The sequence below is a fragment of the Macrosteles quadrilineatus genome, unplaced genomic scaffold (genome assembly GCF_028750875.1).
Source record: "Macrosteles quadrilineatus isolate MER2022 unplaced genomic scaffold, UCM_ALF_1.0 Scaffold_1__1_contigs__length_201487025, whole genome shotgun sequence".
In the NCBI taxonomy this organism is placed as follows: Eukaryota; Metazoa; Arthropoda; class Insecta; order Hemiptera; family Cicadellidae; genus Macrosteles; species Macrosteles quadrilineatus.
Genome location: NW_026542594.1, coordinates 184,290,860 through 184,311,875, shown reverse-complemented (window position 1 = coordinate 184,311,875; position 21,016 = coordinate 184,290,860). Strand labels below are relative to the sequence as shown.

Here is a 21,016-nt window from a genome sequence, read left to right as displayed (position 1 = left end):
ATGATGAGAATCAAAACTTAACTCGTGGAAAAATTAAACAAAAATAACTATTAAGAGCTGGTGTATTTTCAGTATTTGAATGTGATTAGATATAGCCCTTTAATTGAGGTTCGTACCTTAGGAGAGGGTTTATTGAAAAACTTACTTTACTGAAAGATTTTACACTGGTCCAGAATACCAGCATCTTAAATACTACTGTTGATTCGAGTCTGGAAAGCCAAACTGTTTATTAGAGCTTGTAAAAATGCAGTAAAGTAACCTCAACGTTCTAATGTTGGTTTGTCACAGAAAAGTATAAAGTTCCATAAATATATATTTAACATAACTACAGTTCTTTTCTACGTACAATTCTCTAGTTTCAAATTGCCTTTGGTTATTGTTTAGTTTAAAATATGACCTTCAATTTGTAATATTTTTTTACTGCACTGGTTGGGAAGTTTTACATCAAGACCTTTCATTCCAGTATGCGATTCATAGGTTTGCAGTTTAAGTTGTCTCTAAAGTTCGTGGTCCTTTTTAGCTTTATATAGAGAGTTTGTTGTGTGTGTATTCATTTTATTGCATTTACAATCGGAGTGAATTTTTAAGAAACCTTTTCAAGTAATATAAATATTGTTATACAATTTTTAATTGTAATTTTAGTTTTGGGTAAAGAGTTGTCTGAATAAATTTATTTTGTTATATCCCATTATACCATCTTAGACTTTGCACACCACATTCCTGTATCGGCTAGTAATGAATCAAAATACTTATCTACCTTTACATATTTAATATTATTGTTTAACTCATAACATAATTAATTATCAACTTAAAATCCACTGTCCTTATCACACCCCATACACTAATAGTTTCCAAAGTCTGGAGAACAAATTAGAATCAAAGACCTCACGAAATTTAATTAAAATCATTAATTTCACTGAGGAAACAACGTTTTAATTAATATAAACAAACTGGAACAGTCTCTGCTTCAGGCAGGAGTTTAAAGTTTTAATAATAACTAGATTTAATTTTAAACATCAAATTAATCGTCGCGAAGAGTGAAGAGAGAGGGCTGTAAAACGATTTTCATTCCGTTAAAACAATGTCGGGGTAATTATAATAATAGTGATGTAATGCAAGGAGTTTAATCGACTCGGCGGGAACGAGTTGAGCATTGTTGTGCGCAGATAGCGGGTGGTGGGGGTAAAGGCGCGTGGAGGGGGAAGGAGGCGGAGCTTATTGGCCGCGCGCTTCATTCGCTCGCCAGTCGTCGTAGAGTACACATCAGCCGCGTGCTCCTCGCCGCGACTCTCACACGCGCGTGTTATGAACTGAAAAACAGTGTTTTCGCGTGTGTAAGTGACTCACTACTGTGGAATTGACGATTGGAGGCTTTACGGACGAGATGGAGGCTACTTATTGCATGGGAACTGACGTCGACGTCTGCAGGATGTTCGACCAGTATTTATACAAGGTAAACAATGTTTACATAATTATATTTGTATAATAATTATATAGATTAATGATTAGATGATAAAAAGTAAATTTAATTGTAAATAAGTATTCCTCTTTATACAAAATATCGGGTTAACTCTAAAACAAGGGATTTCAACAACAACATCACAATGTTGAACAATTAATTGGTTCAACATTTTTATAGCGATAGGTAATGGTTATCAAAGTGTTTCCACATATTAACTCAATAAGCGTGTTATGTAAGACCACTTAACCACGTGGAATATATAACTAGGTATACTTAGGCAATAAAATGAACCATGATGCATTGCTGCTGTATGGAATAATTATTTGCTACGAAATATGACTAATGTAATGGTTCCTTAAACTTTATAGTAAGAAATACAATTTTGTGATCACAGAAACGTCAAACACCAATGTAATACTAGATAATTGATTTTCATCTAATATTCTAATAAAAAATAATACACATAGGATTTTAGAGATGGATATTTGTAATTTAGGTACCGGTATGTAAAATTTTAAATCATTCATGCAAAAATTATGTAAATACATTTACCAACAGTAATAATGGTACATAACTATTTTCCATCAATATATAGTAGGCTACTATTTTATACAGAATAAGGTATAATAAAGCATATACAGTATACACACACATATGTATTCATTTTTTTAAATTCCCTCGCAATTTAACAGCCAATGTTACCTAATATTGGCGGGAACAAGAGGTCAAGCGCCTCGAATTTGAGTCTGATATCCCTAGAGGCGTTTATACTGAAAACAACAATCACAAACCAGATTTAACTATTGTGCAATCTAGACTAAATAGCACTGCACGAAATAAGCTAGGATTATGCAGGGCTATTACAGCGTGGTCTAGCTGAACGTATATGCAATTGAGAGTTTCAAATCAAATAATTACTTCTACTTATGTAGCAATGCTATACGACGAGTGTTTATGGTAAATAATGATTAGATATTCTAGTGGCTAAAGATTATTTGAATAAAACAATATTTAGCAGAAAAATTACTAGACTGTTATTTATGGTTATTTGTTTGAGTGGAGGTTACAAAAGTACGTTGTCATGTCAAAATAGAATTATTTGAAACAATTTAAAACAATATCCAGTTAAATAAACCTTTTGATTATTCAGACTGACTTACTTATTGACCGGTACACAGTGTGAGATGGGAGTTCATGTTTACAAACATTGTTTCATTAGCATGTTTCATTTTGTAAGCCTGCATAGTAAAAGAAAACTTCATGACTGGTAGATATGCCTGTGTGCAATAGAATCAAAGCGAGGATAACATCTGGAGGTAAGTATATCAATAAAAAACACTTCTCCAAAATAAGGAAATGACGTAAATGTATTTGGAATGACATTTCAAAACAACAGAAGCATAATTTGTTTAGCAATAAAAATTGAGTGCTTTAAAAGCAAAACATTTTATTAAATTGATAAAATGCATATAACAAAATACAATGTTCAGCTATTGTATTTACATATTTACGGGATTGGGTAATTTCGGACTCTACTAACAACAAAATCAAGTGTAAGCTAAAAACTATTTGAAAACAATCATAATTTGTTATACAAAAAAGTAGAGACTTTAAATAAACCACTTCAACATTGCTTTAAAACAGATTTCCTTACCGTGAGTAAAACTCTAGAAAGACAGAGAGGAGCTCAAAAACGATTCCGACCGTCTTTTGATTTATTGAACACCCTATAAATATTTTGAGTTCTCAATTCTAGTTTTGTATTCGAATTGTTTTACAAACCTGATCGCCATGAATATGGATGAAATTTGTTTAGGAACATGTCAACAATTAGAGAGAACTTCGTGTGTTGCGCAATCGGGGTGTCTAGCAATAAAATGTTTATTGTGTATTTGAATATGTGTTTCATTCGTCAAATAAATACTTATTCCGCAGCGTAATTTCTGCTGTTATAAAATGTACGTAATGAATTCCAATTTGGAATGAGACTGCCGTAGTAACTAGATCCAATGGGCTATAAATCCATTCTAAGTTGTAGGATTAGATAGAAGAGCTATTTCACTTCTAATAAACCGAATGAACAATTCCATACCACAACTCGAATTCATATTGTTGTTAATTAGAACGATTTATAAAGGAATAAATCTTACATATTCCTGATCAATAACAATACCGTTATAATTGTTATCACATAAAGTGACTCAAAAGAGTAGGTAGTAAAGAATTTCAGTAAATTCCATAAAATAAATTTAACAAAGTAGTAGTAGAGTTTCCAATCTCTTAAATTTTAAAGTAGGTACATTTGTATTTTTAATCTTTCTCAAATTCAACTTTATGTTTAAGATGTTTATGAGTTCAAATCCGTTAGATTCCATATAAATTAATAATTCAATAAAAATCGATTTTAATCCAAAATTCAAATTACCAGTACGGTTTTTTAATTTTTCTAAGTATGATTCATAAAAAAAAATTTTACTAACTACGTTTTTCTCAACAGATTTTAAACCGGCATATTTTCTGGTCAATATTCCAGAATAAGTACCATATAAGGTATATTTTCCTCACCAAATGAGTAAAGAAACAAGAGAAATTATATATAATTATTAGTGTCATGTAAATTAAACAAGTTAACTATCATAAATAACTTTATTTTCTACATATTTATTTTCCGAGTCACACACCGACGCAAATTAAATGTTTCCTCAGATTTCCTCGGTAAATAAAATACGAAGAATTCAAGCAAGCTGTGTACCTCATTAAAGTGAAAACTTGAGCAAGAAAAATATTGAGTAAAGTTCTCCGAAGCATGACGAATTGAGTAACGAACCAAAAACAGCCTTCGCCATATAATGAGGCTCACATGTAGTCAAATTTGAAAGAAAATTTCATAATGACGCTGTTTTATGACATTTTATAATTGCCCTAAATTTTTTAAGAGTTTCAATTCTTTGAAAGTTGAAAATAATGTTTCAGTTATAATTTTGTAAGACAGCACTAAGGGGAAATAGGACTATGTGTATGGTAGAGGAGTAAATGTAGACTTTTAAATGTAATAGTTATGAAGAAAATGTTGCATTTTTTTACATGTTTATCAACTACATACTCCCGCATTTACTATTAAATAAATCCTGATATAAGATAAATATCATTGTAAACTGGTGATTAGTCATATACACATTGTATGTGAGATTTAAGTATATTGGTGTTTGATAAGATGTCACCTCCGTGATATCCTCACATAGTGTTTTACAATTGCAAACCATTTAACACTTCACAAGGGTGAATTTAAAAGACTTTCATTATCAAAAACATTATTAAAGCTTAACAAACATGACTCAAATTTAAAATTATTTTGTTTTATCCACATCAAAAGTTGACAAGCCTTGCATTAGCGATAACAATTGAACTATTCTTGATAAATTTATATGTACGTGATCTATCACTTTAGTTTTTTCGGTGTAGCTTACATTTAAGACGAGAAATTATTGAACAAACTTACAAGTATAATGGTTTGAAATTGTTGAAATTAGTTTTCACAAGTGGTTTCACAAATTGCTAATTTCCTAACAGATGAGCCCACCTTCTGGACCCGCCAATAAAGATAAGCACTAACACTAAACTCTGTAGATAATCGACGAAGAACCAAACAGGTTTCTGGGGGCTGACGCGGCAAAAAACGGATCCGAAACCGCCGTCGGGCGCTGCGCTACTGCCCTGACTTTTCATTGTGATACTTAGTTTTGTTTGAAACATTTCGCTTAGGATTAAGCGTTCGGGGGGGTCTTTTTAAGATATTTTAAGGGATAAAGGTGATATTTCGTTTTACAGGCAAGTTTCCTTCTTAGATTCCTTTACAAACAGTTTTTAAATGAGTGATTCTTATTCTTTGTATATTAAACTAAAAGAAATTACATATTGAATAATTAACAATTAAAACTGTTTTTTTTTTCAACGGAAGCTTCTGCAGCCTTATTTTAAAATTGTATCAAATTTTTTTTACCGTATTAAACTATGTACAAAATTAAATGTACATAATAATCTAACTATAAAATAAGGTTGCGTAACAAAGGTCGATTTTATACGCGTAATCTTGTCAAACTAGGAAACTTGTTTGATTTGGATTTTCAACCTCTTCTAACATTAAAATATTGATTTCACTTTTTTTAGCAAAATTTCAAAGAGTGGCTTTAATTAGGGAATTTCTAAGTTCTTTTTGATGGCCTTTGAATCGCTTATTGACTTGATTAGGACATTTATGATTTTTTGGAAACCTTTGAATAGATAAAAATTACTTGATCACACTCTCTCACGTCTTTATGGCAAATTGTCAACATGCGTATGCCATACTGTACTTTGTAATACACGAAGTAGGATCTGTGACCAGTGATTTACAATAGAGTCAACATTGATACCATCAGATAAAGGTTCAGTTCACATTGTATTGACACCAATTATTGCAGCTGATAGTGAAGAATCTTTATACTGTAGAAATATTTATCTATGTTGCATTATTTTCAGGCTGTAGAAATATTTTGTTTCGATGGCTGTCCGTGATATTAAACAGATTTTTAATGGCAGACCTCAGCACAATTGTCAAAAGCATCCCCACAAGCGGCAGGACCTTAATCTCGTCTTCGCCTTGTATCAGGAATCCCTTAGTAAAACCATTGACTATATACCATAGCTATAGTATATAGTCAATGGTAAAACTCGTTGTTATCTATTGTCAAACTTTAAAAGAACACCAAAATATTTACTGTCGTGATTTTTCAAATTTCTTTAAGTCTGGGTTTATCTATAGATTACAATTTAGTGCCGACAAAAATCTTGAAACCGCTCAGATACAAAAATACAAATCGTTTCTCTGTTGTAGTTAATTAATTCGACGAGGTTTAATATTAAACTCGGAATCTTGATTGGCAGTTCCAATCCAAGATGTCGCAATCACAGTAAAGTCTTAATTATAAGCTGACACCCGTCAGGGACGTAAGAATGGTTGCTACTGTAATTATTTGATTCTGTTGGTGCGGGTGGCACCCCTGTTTGAGTAATTAAACGAGATATTGTGATGTTGCCACCCCTGACTTTGGCAACCCCTTTAAGAAAACTCGGATTTCCCTCTTGGGTGTTTTCATTGTTTAAAAAAATTAATAATATTCTTTTATATTTTTATCTTTCTATATTTATGTTAAGGTCAATCAAGATTTCTCTTTGTTTTAATGACGAATCTCTAAATGTAAGGTCTACACTTACATATTCCAACGAAAAGTACAGCCTAACGGAAATACCTTATGAAGTATTTATTTTGTATCAATTGCAGTAATACAATCATTATCTTAAGACAATACAATCACTGAATATATAATAATACAGTTCACATCTTCTGCATTTCTAGGAATTTTCTTAGAATAATCTTTTAAAGAGATGCGTATCACCGAATACCGGCACAACCTACCATAGTACTGTTGCAAAGCTTGTTAAAAACAAGTGTCTATATCTATAAATAAGGCATTTTATCAGTTAACAAACCAATTTAAGTATCCAATTAATACCAATATTATTTAAAACGTGTACGGGAGAATGAGTTTTTCCATCGACTTCAAACGAAATAGCAAATATTGTTTCACACAATCAAATTTTAAAGTTTATCAACACTATCGTGAAAGTGTAATCCTAAACGATCATCACTCGTCAACTAAAAATCCATCACACATTCTAGCAACCATTATCAAACAAGCTCCCTGCACTCCAAACTACCTTAAGCATCAAGCAAAAACAAAACGCACTAAATTTAAACCGCTCTTAATTTAATGCACTGGTTTCATTTAGTGTAATGAGTGTGGAGGAAAAACGATCTGAAAAGTCGTTAAAATTTCAAATTAGCATGACGTGACGTGTGTGTTCAAAGAGGAGAAATCGTGCTGCGGCTGTTTATTAGAGAAAAAGAAGTGGGCCAGGCAGAGCATCTTGGGGCACACCGCACGTGTACTGCGCTTCACATGTACACGCACACACGTGTACACGACATTCCTCTCGTGTTAATCATATGTTTTGGATTTGAAAATTAAAATATGGTTAATTTGCACTGGTACAAAATTCTGAATGCATAGATAATTCCGTTTAAAATACCTTGGATTGGATGCAACTAATGGTGAATCTAAGATTGATAGTTGTTAGTAAAGCGAGTCTTCATAATAATTATCGCATGTTTCTTTGTGGAAGGTGATTTTAAATTTGGAGACGAATGCTGCTGTACTCTGAGGACTTATATTTTTTGTGTCAGTGGCCTTCAAAATGTGGGATTTTGGAATTGTTATATAACTAAAATCTGTTGATTGGTAGGGTGTTGAAGACCAATCCTCCAAAAAGAAGTCCTGCGCCCAAACTTTAAGATCAGCCGCGTTTATCGCTTATGAAGTAAGATGGTTGAAAAAATAAGCAAAAGAGCAACTCAAGAGTAAAAATTACAACCTGTCGGAGTAGTGTATTTGAATCACCCTTAATGTTCTCTTAGAATAGAAGGAATCTTTTGAAATTTCATTTGGAATGATTTTTGCTTAGGCTAAGGCATACGTCGAATTTTTTAATTGGTTTTTCTGGTTTTAAGTGGTAGTTTTGTCTCCTAATCTTATTAGACATACTTACTCCTAATCATATAAAACATACTTACGCATTCGATTTTACGTGTTCACGATTTTTGAAACGCTTTCTAAACCCCCTATGAAAATAAGATAAAAGTATATATCACACAATTTTACTGAGGCACATTCGTTGTTTAAAAGTGTTATTTGTCAGATAGGTTTTAGATATCGAATACCACTCTTTCTCTGTCTCCCTCTCTAGGTTGTAGTCAGAAAACTTATCTAAAGAAATTAATGGAGGTTGCCTTTTTCCCCCAAAATTTATCTAAAATGAATAACAAACGTTAAAAGACTGAAGATGAAATGTCTATGAATATAGTGATTGTTTTAAAATTCCCCTGCTTTAGTTGGGAATTCTGGATGCACTTGTAAAATCTTTAGTAATTAAACTAACTAATTAATGTCTGGAAAGATACAACTTCAAAGTTTCAACAGTTATTGCTTACGATGCTGAGAAAACTCTTTTCCAAAAGGAAACGAGACTACTTTTCAAATGCTGCAACAAGAGGCATTGGGTCAACAAAGACCACTATAAACACTCACAAAGAAATCACAGGTCTTAAAACATTAGGATAGATCCAGACTAAACGTAAACCAAGATTAAGTTTCATCTCTTCATACGGATAACCTAAAACTGGTGAAGATCGGATTGAAGAATGCAGTGGCAGCTCGAGAGCTTGTACCACCAAACTCTTCTCTTTATGCAGAGGAAACCGGTTTGTCCGCCGCGGGGCCTAGGAATACATCTTGTCGATTGGGATCTTTATGTAGCTAATACCATAAAGAAACTACATCATTGCCAGTATTGGAATCTATATCGTTATTCTACCGATATTTATATTCATTTCGCTCACAACGAGCTCGCGACCTTCAGTGTGTTTCAAGGTTGCCAAGTCGATGAACTGAGACAAAGCTCAGTCTTTATCATTACTTGTCATTACTGTCATTGTAGTAATAGTGTTGTTGGGTTAATCTCTTGCTTCTCTCGAGTTGTAAAATTAAACTGCGGTTTAGAGTTTTAGGTTTGTGATGTCTAGAAATTTAGAATTTCGTATATATGAGTATGTGTGTGTTAGTGTGTACAGTGCAGGGTTACCCTACATTAATGCTATAACAGGTTAAAGTTATCATTGCAAGTTTCACTGTTCTTCAAATAATTAGTTTGCAAAAGAGAAATAGATATTAATAATACGCTACATGCAACGTTTAAAACAATAAGGTTTTTTTATTTTAAGATTAAACCCCAAATATTATATACCAAAATGTTCGTTTAGGTGTGTGGCTTTGCAAACTGACCTTACTTTTTTGAAAAAGTCCCTTGGGCTCTGCCACAGTGGCTCTTGAAGTTCCCACCTAATCCTTATGAAGAACATATTTGTCTACATTATGATCAGCTGGATAATTTAATTGCTGGTAATATTTTAGTTGACATTTTTTGGAAACACGTGCGACAAATATTTACTGACTTGGTTGAATTATAATATTTACTATTTGAATTTGGGTTGGCGTAAATATTACAAGGGATAAAGTGAGAAAGCCTGGACAATTTCATATACAAAAAAGTAAACTGAATCAACACTGTGCTGCATTTCTTGAACAAACATTGAAAGAGCCGATTTGAAAACTATGGACACATAGGAAAGTGATAGAACACCATGTAGAAGAAATAGAAATAATGTATTTTTTAAATATATTACCGTTATTATGGACAACCTAATGTGCAGTAACTATGAGTGGGAAACATTTGTAGAAAATACTAAAAAAACAAGCTCAGTTTTAAAAAAACGCAATTTCCACTTTTCGATACTTCAAATTTTAAAAACTACATTTCTTCCTCAAAACGACTACCACCACAACAATAATCGCATTTAACTATAACATTCATACACATTCTAATTCTACTAAACAATTTTAACACGTAGTGTTTCAAACTGACAAAAATCCATTTTAAATTGTATAAACTATCAACAGCTAACCGACAAACACTCGTCTGTGTGAGTAAACGTTTGTGTGTGTGCGAGTTTGCGGTATGCCCTATCAACCATCAGCCCTAATTCCCATTACCCTGATATGGCGAATTCAATTACCCTCCGGTTGTGTTTTGACAGAAAAAACCCTCGCTTTCTCCCATTCCTATTACAACTGACATTATAAAAATGCATTCAAAGTGAAAAAACTAAATTGTTTTGCAGCTAGGCTGCAAACGCCAGCGAATTTCTGTTCGGGATTAGTGTTTTCCAATAAGTCCTGGAAATTAAAACTTTCTATTTTTGTTTTGGCAAAGGGTTCCAATCGACCGTATTCTATCGATGTTTCGTTTTTATGTTTGGTTTGTTTTTCAATTAGATAATACATTTTCATATTAACAAATTCATTTTTGTTTGTTTAAGCATTTATTAAAATATTTTAAACCTTTAGGTGCAAGTGTAAACCGATAATCTATGGTTAAAACATTTCGCGAACTTAAGTATTGAATTTTTTCATAGGACAAGTATTTTGTTATTTTACTGGATTTAATGGCAAGGCTGGAGTAGTGGCTTAACCGCATAAAAACGTAGACAACCATAACAATATTGGGTTTTAATTTCAAACCAGTGGTACAAAATACTAAAAAGAAATCGTTTAAAAACTTTAATGAAAGCCAGACAGTTAGTTGGTTCCACTTTCAAGACAATCCGAAAATAATCGTATATTGAACTTCTTAGGTGGACTATGTTTTAGGTTAGGTTAGGAAGATTTTGTTATTTAAATAATTAAAATCTAATTAAAAGTAGATTAATCGGTGTGGTCAGTATGATACGTACCTAATATTTTTGGGGAGCAAGCTGGTCTAGTGGTTAGAGTGCGGGACTTCGGTCCAAGAGGTCCCGGGTTCAATCCCGCAAAATCACCAATGAATTTTATCTAAGTGATAATGCCGCAACCCCTAGGCCTAGCCTGAAGTAGTGTGAAAAACAATCCTAGGCTCGTGCCTAGCGTCCTAGGACACACCTAATATTTTAAAACCTAAATCACTTTAATTCCGATCTACAATCTTTTACAAAACCGAATCCTCTTTTTCCTCGGCCAAAACGGTCTCCCCGTTTCGCTAAAACACATGACAATGTAGACATTATTTATTCAACATGCTACAAAGACCTTCCCAAGTTTTAATGGGCCCAACTCTTCAACTTCATCAGACCATGTAGAGTTACTCAACTCATAAGAGCAACTCGATAATAACTCTCGGATTTGCACATGTTTAAATGTGTAAGTTTATATGTTGAAATGAGTTCAACCGAGTTTGCAGAAACTCGTGTGCCTCATTACTTTGTGTAATGAATAATTATGGAAAAAGCTAATGGAAATAAAATGAAAGAATAGTTTTTGGTTGTTAAGTAATTTAAAGAATCACATGGTAAAGTGGGTTGTCTAATTTTGTGTGGATTTTTACAGTCAAATGCTACGTATTAGTAACTGCAATTTGGAAACCCAAAAAACTACATTTCAATCTTCCTACGTCCATAAACTAAAACAACATTGTAATCTTAGTAGTATAATTTTTTTCAAATACCCTTTTCACATAAAAATACTCTTGTGTATAATCACATTTTCAATAGACCCTTAATAGCCAGTTATTTTTAGTTACGATAAGCACTGAGTTTATAAAAATTGTTTTTACTTTAGCTTTAGTAAAAAAAACAATTTTTTTTATTTATTTATCTTGTGTGTTCTATTTAACATACGCGAGACGTGATCTGCTAACAAATATTATTTACTAGGATTTAAAATACAAGCAGCGAACTTATCATAACTTCAGCCAAGAAATGCCTCTTTAGTACAATAAATATTTATATATTTTGGAATTATAATCCCATAGTTAATTCTTTAAAACAGGAAACGTAATCTTCACAGATTAGTTACTGTGGTACTTAGGGTACACGAACATAAAATTATGTAAATATAAAACACCTAAAATAATTTTTAAGATTATAAATGGATTCGGACTGATTATTTATTTCGCTTCAAAATTTGTATAAAGACCCAGAATATTTACAAAAATAGTTTCGTCAATTAATCAAACAGTTTTACAAGTAACTGTTAATATCGATATAAACTGAACGTGGCAATGACATCATTGACTGTTTGGATCTTAGTTACGTGCGGTTGTCCTCTACACCGCAACCCCGCTTGTACCATATCACCCCCTCTGACATTTAACCCTTTTAACTCTCTCAAATATTAGAATTTACAATATTTTATGCATTATTATTTTAATAAGGCTTCCCATTGTAATAGTTTTTACAACTTGCTTGAACAATTAAACAGCTGTATTAAAATCCCTACATTGTGCTACAGTGGAACCTCAATAAAAATACCTTCGAAACAAGTGGACCTTGATAAGAAGTGCAATTTTCAAATGCCATTTATTTTGTAGACCCTTAAAGTATTGTAAGTCAGTAGTCTTTAACAAATAATATTTGTTAAACACTATTGACACATTTATTCGATTATACCACTTGTTATCAAGGTTCTACTATATCTGTACTTTAATTACTGATCTTTCCAACAGGTTTTGCACTAAGTACTAAATTTGTTAGTAATTTAATTAAAACGTCTTACGCTTACAGAAGACATACAAATTTGAATATTTTCAATTACTTCGCTTGTTAAAACCTATTTTAATATAACTACTACACAATATAGCAACATAGGAAGCAGTATGTTTTACATTATATACCTACAGTTATTGCACAGTAGATTATATGTTTGCATGTGGGAAGTATATATACTACTTAGGTATGTCTGTACAACAATATCACAATTACTAGTGTAATATCAAAGTATTATGTCAGTATACTATCAGTACTATAATACAATTTAATACTTGATCGGGATTCTGTCCTATTTAAAAAAATATATCTTTAATGGTCAGATAAAAGATAGGACTACCATACTGCTCTTTACAATAATAAACAATATAGAAGCCCTATTAAATTGCGTAGCCGAATGTAAAAGAAAACTGATAACTTGGTTGATTGTCATCCAATTTTGACAAACAAGTTCTCATTTGATTTAGATTGAAATTTTATATTCGAAAAACTTTTTTTATATTTACGGTTTTTATGAAATTTGGCATTAAAGATGTTTAATGGCCACCATATTGAAACTGTTTGAGATATTGAAACGAAACTTTTTAATATCCTTTTACCTACTAAAATACACATTTATACCAATTTTGAATTTTATATCTAGAAAAATGCCCAAGATATAAAATAATTCTTAAAAATCACAAACAGACCGACAAACAGAAATCTAGGCATTTTAGACCCAAACTTGTATGGCATCTTATGTTTGTCTTAGCCCAAGCAACAAGTTCACAAAATATTTCCAGTCAATTTGGAAACACCCTCTATACTAATGCGTAATGTAAATTTACAGTTTTTTTTTTCAAACTGTTTACTAAACTTATCCAATAATAACTGTGAAAATGTAAAACATTTTTGTTTCCTACACAAATCTAGTGTTTTATTTGAGAAAATCATACAAACTAACATTATAAACACATTATAAACATACGTGTTTTCTCAACATTAAGTAATATGAGATGTTCAAGACAAACAGTATAACTACACGAACGTGGGACGTAAATTTAATTAAATCTAACCCATTTATAATGTAAGCCTCTCACACATTCAAACGTATTTGCCTTTTGAATGTGACATAACTGAGAAGTAAGTTACAATGGCGCAAAGTTCCCAGTTTAGCTTAACTTCGCCATAACTTCTCGAAATAATCTGAACTGCTTGATTACGTTCGAACTTTCGCGACTTTAAAGTGCAATTGGATTTAATTATGTTGTTTCATTTTATGTTTATAATTCTAGATTTTTAATGAACTTGATGAGAAATGTTTATAGTTTATGAAACTTATGTTATGCAGTTTTGGTGTTTATATAATAATGTATGTATGTACTTGTAAATGCAGTTTATAAAATAGCATTAAGTTTTTTTTAAGTTTGGTATTGATATCACTTGACAGCTTCATTGTTTTAATGTTTTTGGCATAGTTAATGTTTGGCAAAAACTGTAATTTGTTGTTTAAAACAAAACCTTCTCTAGTACACTGTATCTATTACCTGTGTTTTAGTTATTTGTATCCACTGTAAAAAACAACTTGTAATATTATTTTTAGTTTGATGCCAAAATTATAATTCTGTTTTGGAAAAATGTAGGAATACATTAATTAATTTATGTAATAGTTAAGCCTACTACTTATTAGCAAGACTTCTTCAGTTTTTCCTAATATTCTTTTTGTCATATTTCATAATGTATAATCTTTGAGTGCATTAAATACAATTGAGGAACTTTTTTGTGTTAAGGAAACATTGAATAATTACAGGTTACAGCTATCAATTTAATAGTTTGCTGTGATAAACTGTAGCTGATATGTATTATAGTTACTTTAACTGTAACAAATTCTATTTTCGTTTTAACCTCAAAAAATATTGAACAATTATTGCAGTTTTTTTCATTACACATATTTGTCATTTACAAAATTTTCACAACAATTATCAATAAACTCACCTATAATATATACAATTAAAATTTAATTAGAATACAGTACACAGAACGAGTTGTATAAAAGCATTGTACAACGTTGTTATCTATATAAATAAAATTAGAGTTTTGTCTGTACATTGCTTAGAATAATGAACTTTTTGGTTATTTTTACATTTCATAGGTCAGAGAAACCGAATCAAACCTTATCTCAATTTCTGTCTGTCTGTCTGTCTGTCTGTCTGTCTGTCTATCTGTCATTCTCTTGGTAACGCTAAAATACGCACTTTATTACAACTACTCCTCAATAACTATAGCACTGTCCCGCCTGAAACTTATTTTCCAAATACTATACATATATGAGATGGTTTTAGACGTATTTCATCGAATATGAGACAGTTAGATATTTAACAGTAAACCCTTGAAAATCAAGTTTTTGTCGATTTTTGACGTGGAATTTCTGGAAGCCCATGTTAACCTTATGAGAAATGAAATTATTGAATCTTAACAGCTGTTTCAATTAAACAAGTTGGTTCTGTTCTGTGATGTTCAATAGCATTAAAGTTACAAGGATTACCAACAGGGTGCAGCACTAGCACTATTATTTCTTTTACATTTATGACAACAGCTAATTTGCAACCTGGAGGCGAGTGAGCGTAGCGAACGAGCTAACCTGAAGGCAAGTGAGCGTAGCGAACGAGCTAACCTGAAGGAAAGTGAGCGCAGCGAACGAGCTCCAACATACAGGTGAGTGAGCGTAGCGAACGAACTTCAACCAGGACGTGATTGAGCCATGCAAACGAGATCAGATAGTAAAAATAAAAGTAAGCCTACCGTTATAGGATCGACCGGCAGACACAGAGGTAATTTAACCTTTTATTGATTGTCATACCGATCCGGAACAACAAAAAACAACATAAAATGAAGCTATGTATAATAGTTTGGCCAGCATATCTTAAAATATGCAAACCAACTGCTGTTCTTTATATAAGAAGGTTTCAACTGAATATTATAAGATCCCCGTGCGTAGAACGGGTACACAGCTAGTTTAGTTTATAAAATTCATTGTCGTCGGTCTGCATCCAAGGGCAAAATATGGAAATAAGCGGAAATTGAAAAGTTAAAACAGAGGACAGGGGGTTGATGGGGGGGGGGTGATGGGGGGGGGTAACGCGATTTTGAAAGCTTTGTGCTGTAACATCTAGTTACAAGGAATGGGACTCAAATGAGTTGCAAATCAGACAATTGTGATAAGTCTGAAATATACAATTAAATTGAATTTGTTCTGAACTAAGTAAATATTTGATTAGTTTTGTATATAAGACAGGGTTATGGCATAGTGTTTTGTAATTGCAAAATTTATATGCTGCGAAAGTGAAATTTATTTTTCAACTCATTGATTGATGGAAAGGAATCGATGACAAAAAATTGAGGGTTTATGTAAAACGCAATTTATTATAACGCGAAAAACTTCCTTAAAATGTTGAATTATCTTAGTTGAATGCATCATCTTCATCTTATCCCTGTAACCACTCATATTGTTTCCGTCAGTACACAAAAAATGCAGAGTTTAGGTCACCGTAGATCAAAGTAGCACAATAAAATCGTTTTAAGACAAGTTTTTTAAGTATTCAAAGGACAAATGTGAAGATTTGTTCAAATCGTAAATACAAATTAAATGAAATTGGAAAAATATTGAATTTATTTGATGACACACTTGGAAAAAATTTTACAAATTTTATGCTCGTTAATGTCAATTTTAGTTGAAGAATCGATGAATTAACCTTTTTAATAACTAAATAAATAGATGTTGTCAATGAAATAAAAAATATATTCAAAAGGTAACTTAGGAAAACACATTGATTGAATTTTAAACGTCAATAAATTAAAGTACAAATCTTATCAGCTAATCGGTTAGTATAAGACCAACGGATATACGGTACTATAGGCCTATTCTACACAATATTAATGCATATACGATATGCAATATCCCACGAATGATAGACAAATACCGGCATGGATCATAAACATAAACAAATTACGTTTTTGGCCCGAATCCTATACTAATAGCATTAACATATGGTTTAAACAGTTCCATTTCAACAATGTTAAATAATGTTTACTTTCAGGCCAAAAACGTCATTTGTTTATGTTTATGATCCATACCAGGTCTTTTCGATGGTCTTTTCTAGTATTCGTGCATTATCCTAGACAAGACTAAGATCAATAGATAACCAAACTCTAAAGACGTGTTATTTTAATACTCTATCCAGACTATTGCCTTCACTATAATAATCTTTACTAACTCAGCATAACTTTTAACTCGTTTCCATTCAGTATCACACTACAAGTTTCAATTCTAATAGTTTTAGTTGAATATCAAAACAAAATGTTTTTGTGGTCCAGACAGAAAGTTTATAAAACATATTTCAATTTATTTAAATCAAAATTTGCTACGACCAGTGACAACTTGTTATATTTTTATTTACTGGCTGAATAAAGCGCCTTTATTGTAAAACTTTTAATGGCACCAAACTCTTCTTTTTAAACTTTGAAACTCCATGTAAACTTTATCAGAATATCTATTAGCGTTCTTTACAATATTTTCTTGCTAAACTTCTGCGAGCAATTGTAAAATGTTGCTCTCAACTTTGATAGCTCCAATATTTTGTAAAATTAAGTGAACAAACTTTTAAAAGCGAAGTGGTTGCTTTTAAATTTAGAATTACTAAGGGAAATATTTTTGCAAGTTGTGATGGTAATGCTCTCATTTTATTTTAGGGAAATCAATAATTCTCATTGAATAAATTTAGAGATTGTTTTAATCTTTGCAATGAAACATTTACACCTAAGTTAGATTGTTCAGTTAACTTAAGTATAGGTCTAAAGACAATTAATAATATTTCAACATTTACTTTTAACTATCTCAAATGAATAAAAAATCTAGATGTCTAATACCCACGAGGTCTACCCAGTATTTTCAATCAACCTTCCCAAAAACAGTATTATTTATTTTTCCCAAAGTAATACACCATTTTACAAAAATTACAAAGATCAAGATGACATTCCAAGTTAAACTCATGATAAAAAAACTTAATGTGACTTAATCCACAGTTAACCAATGGTAATAAATAATTCAAATTTCATAACAAACAATAAAATAATCATGAGATGATTTATGGTGGATGACTAAAATTATGGTAAGAAATGCTTGTAAGATGTTGTTCAAGTTTAAAAATCGTCTCTAATAAGCAGTTGCACAAGTATAAGGCAGCAAAACAGTCAAATAATACTAAGAAATCATAAAACCAGGTACACATAAGATTAAGAATAACAGAAATGTTAATACGTGTTTTGTGGACTTGAAGTATGTACCGGGTGTCCCAAAAAAAATGGATCAAAAATACCATGGCATGTTAAATTTATTGTTAAAGATAAAAAGTCAAGCGAGCCAAAGGCGAGTTGACTTTTCTACGACCCTTGGTAGAAAAAAGGATATTAAGCTGCAGATCCTTTTTATGGGAAACCATGTATGTTCTATTTAGCGAATTTCCCTATAGGGAAGTATTTAGCGAATTTCCCTATAGGGAAGTATTTAGCGAATTTCCCTATAGGGAAGTAGCTATTACCGTAGGTCTCATGGTAAGACTTAGGCCCGGGACCGATTTACTTTTTCATTTTGATGTCCCCAGAGGCCAAAAACACCACTCGTTCAAATTTTTATGTATGTGTCCGTGAACACGATAACTTGAGTAATTTTTATCCGATTTTGATGAAATTTGGTTTGAAGGTGTAAGGCGGGATAAACTTGAATGAGTTCGCGATCCAGCATGATCGGACCATGGGAACAGGGTTTTATGGGGGGTTTTATGGGGTAAAAATTGTTTTTTCTCACTTTTTAACCTCAAAACACAAAATTTCCCAATTTTTCTCTAAACCTTCTTAAAGAGCTTAAAAAAACAAACAATTCAGTATATCAAAGTGTTTTTGTACGGTTATTGGTTACGGAGAAAACTAAAAAAATGGTAAATTTAAAATTCCCATGTTATTCTTATGGAGAATATTGTAAAATGTTGTAGTTTGCTTGTTTGTGGATATCTTTTGATCAAACTTGGCAAATATATTCATTTAATACTAAGCAATAATTATTTTACTTAAAACACACACTTTATTAGTTCCCTTGTAGCAGCAAACCTAGGTACTCGTTAAACCTAATGTTATTTAAATAGATCAATTGAAAATCAATTCAGCCAAATGGAAATTCGCTTAGGCGTCAGGTTTGCTGCGGCGGGGGTATTTTTAAAATAACAATCGACGTTATAAATAATAGAAAATAAAGTCCACTCAATATTTTGCTATGAGCATTTTCTGTTTTAGTAGACAAAGTCCACTCAATATCTGAAAACCACCGTCATCAATTTGAGTTAACAAAGTCTAACCAAAACCTAGCCTTGGTAAACGTGTAATTTATTTAAGGAAACAATTCAATCCGAATTATCTGGACACGTGATCATTAGGAGAGATTTGGAGATTGAAAAGTAGAAAGCAGTTTCTTTCTGTTGATGTAAATCAAACATAGCGTGAGGCTGGTGGTTAACAACCACAAACGCGACAAAACATTCACACAAACACACAGACACCATTCACTAACACACACACATACTATACACACACAAACGTTCCAAGTGACCACACTTTTGACCGCAGACGCCCGCCGCATATAAAATCTGTTTCCCTTTTCTACCCTGTTTCTGGTTTAAAGTTGTGTAACAATGTACAATTATTTACAAATTTATTCTATTACAACGACGTTATGTAATTGGTGTTTCTGAAATTGAATGTGTACTTGCAATAAGTTTACAAGGATGCACATCCAAAAACCTCTCTCTGTAAATTACCAATATATATATATATATATTATTTTTAAGTCTTTAATTTTTTCAGGCAAATATAGGGCTACATGACCCTTTTTTAAATTCGACCTGACAAACATAAATACAAAGAAATAAAATTAAATAGATACCTTAATCTGATATATAATTATTTTTTTATAGGAATTATTTTCGTTTTCCTTAATTTCTCCAACTACCAAGCTTGTATACAGAAGAAATGTTATAAATGTTTCCCAGAAAGCAGGTACAATAATAAAATGACTAACCATTTAAATTAATTTAGTTGCAATAACATAGAGGAAGACAATTGTTCGCTTTGGAAAGGTACTGAAGTATGCTACTTAAAAACCATAATGGGTCATGAATTAATAATTATTAAGATTGCCCTTGACCCAATTTAAGAGTCCTTGGAGCCTAGCTGTGCTAGTTCACGAAACTACAAAAAACATTCATTTTCAGTTCCATAGTGCCCTAGATATTTAAATAACAACTAGCTGTGTACCCGTTCTACGCACGGGGATCTTATAATATTCAGTTGAAACCTTCTTATATAACGAACAGCAGTTGGTTTGCATATTTTAAGATATGCTGGCCAAACTATTATACATAGCTTCATTTTATGTTGTTTTTTGTTGTTCCGGATCGGTATGACAATCAATAAAAGGTTAAATTACCTCTGTGTCTGCCGGTCGATCCTATAACGGTAGGCTTACTTTTATTTTTACTATCTGATCTCGTTTGCATGGCTCAATCACGTCCTGGTTGAAGTTCGTTCGCTACGCTCACTCACCTGTATGTTGGAGCTCGTTCGCTGCGCTCACTTTCCTTCAGGTTAGCTCGTTCGCTACGCTCACTTGCCTTCAGGTTAGCTCGTTCGCTACGCTCACTCGCCTCCAGGTTGCAAATTAGCTGTTGTCATAAATGTAAAAGAAATAATAGTGCTAGTGCTGCACCCTGTTGGTAATCCTTGTAACTTTAATGCTATTGAACATCACAGAACAGAACCAACTTGTTTAATTGAAACAGCTGTTAAGATTCAATAATTTCATTTCTCATAAGGTTAACATGGGCTTCCAGAAATTCCACGTCAAAAATCGACAAAAACTTGATTTTCAAGGGTTTACTGTTAAATATCTAACTGTCTCATATTCGATGAAATACGTCTAAAACCATCTCATATATGTATAGTATTTGGAAAATAAGTTTCAGGCGGGACAGTGCTATAGTTATTGAGGAGTAGTTGTAATAAAGTGCGTATTTTAGCGTTACCAAGAGAATGACAGATAGACAGACAGACAGACAGACAGACAGACAGACAGAAATTGAGATAAGGTTTGATTCGGTTTCTCTGACCTATGAAATGTAAAAATAACCAAAAAGTTCATTATTCTAAGCAATGTACAGACAAAACTCTAATTTTATTTATATAGATTACTTTGGTATTTGAAAAATAGTAGTGGCTGTTTGAAATTAACATTGCTC

At 32.1% G+C, this 21,016-nt stretch overlaps 1 protein-coding gene across 2 annotated transcripts in view; it reads left to right on the top strand.

The window, feature by feature from the left end:
• The first annotated feature begins 1,252 nt into the window (after positions 1-1,252).
• Positions 1,253-21,016, top strand: part of LOC128991514 (TOX high mobility group box family member 4) — a 197,540-nt gene continuing 177,776 nt past the window's right edge. For both annotated transcript variants that reach the window (XR_008490659.1, XM_054414461.1), the window contains exon 1: positions 1,253-1,453. Coding sequence is in view for 1 of the 2 variants with exons in the window: in XM_054414461.1 (XP_054270436.1) it covers positions 1,385-1,453 (69 nt within the window). In the remaining variant the exon portion in view is untranslated. The remainder of the gene's footprint in view (positions 1,454-21,016) is intronic.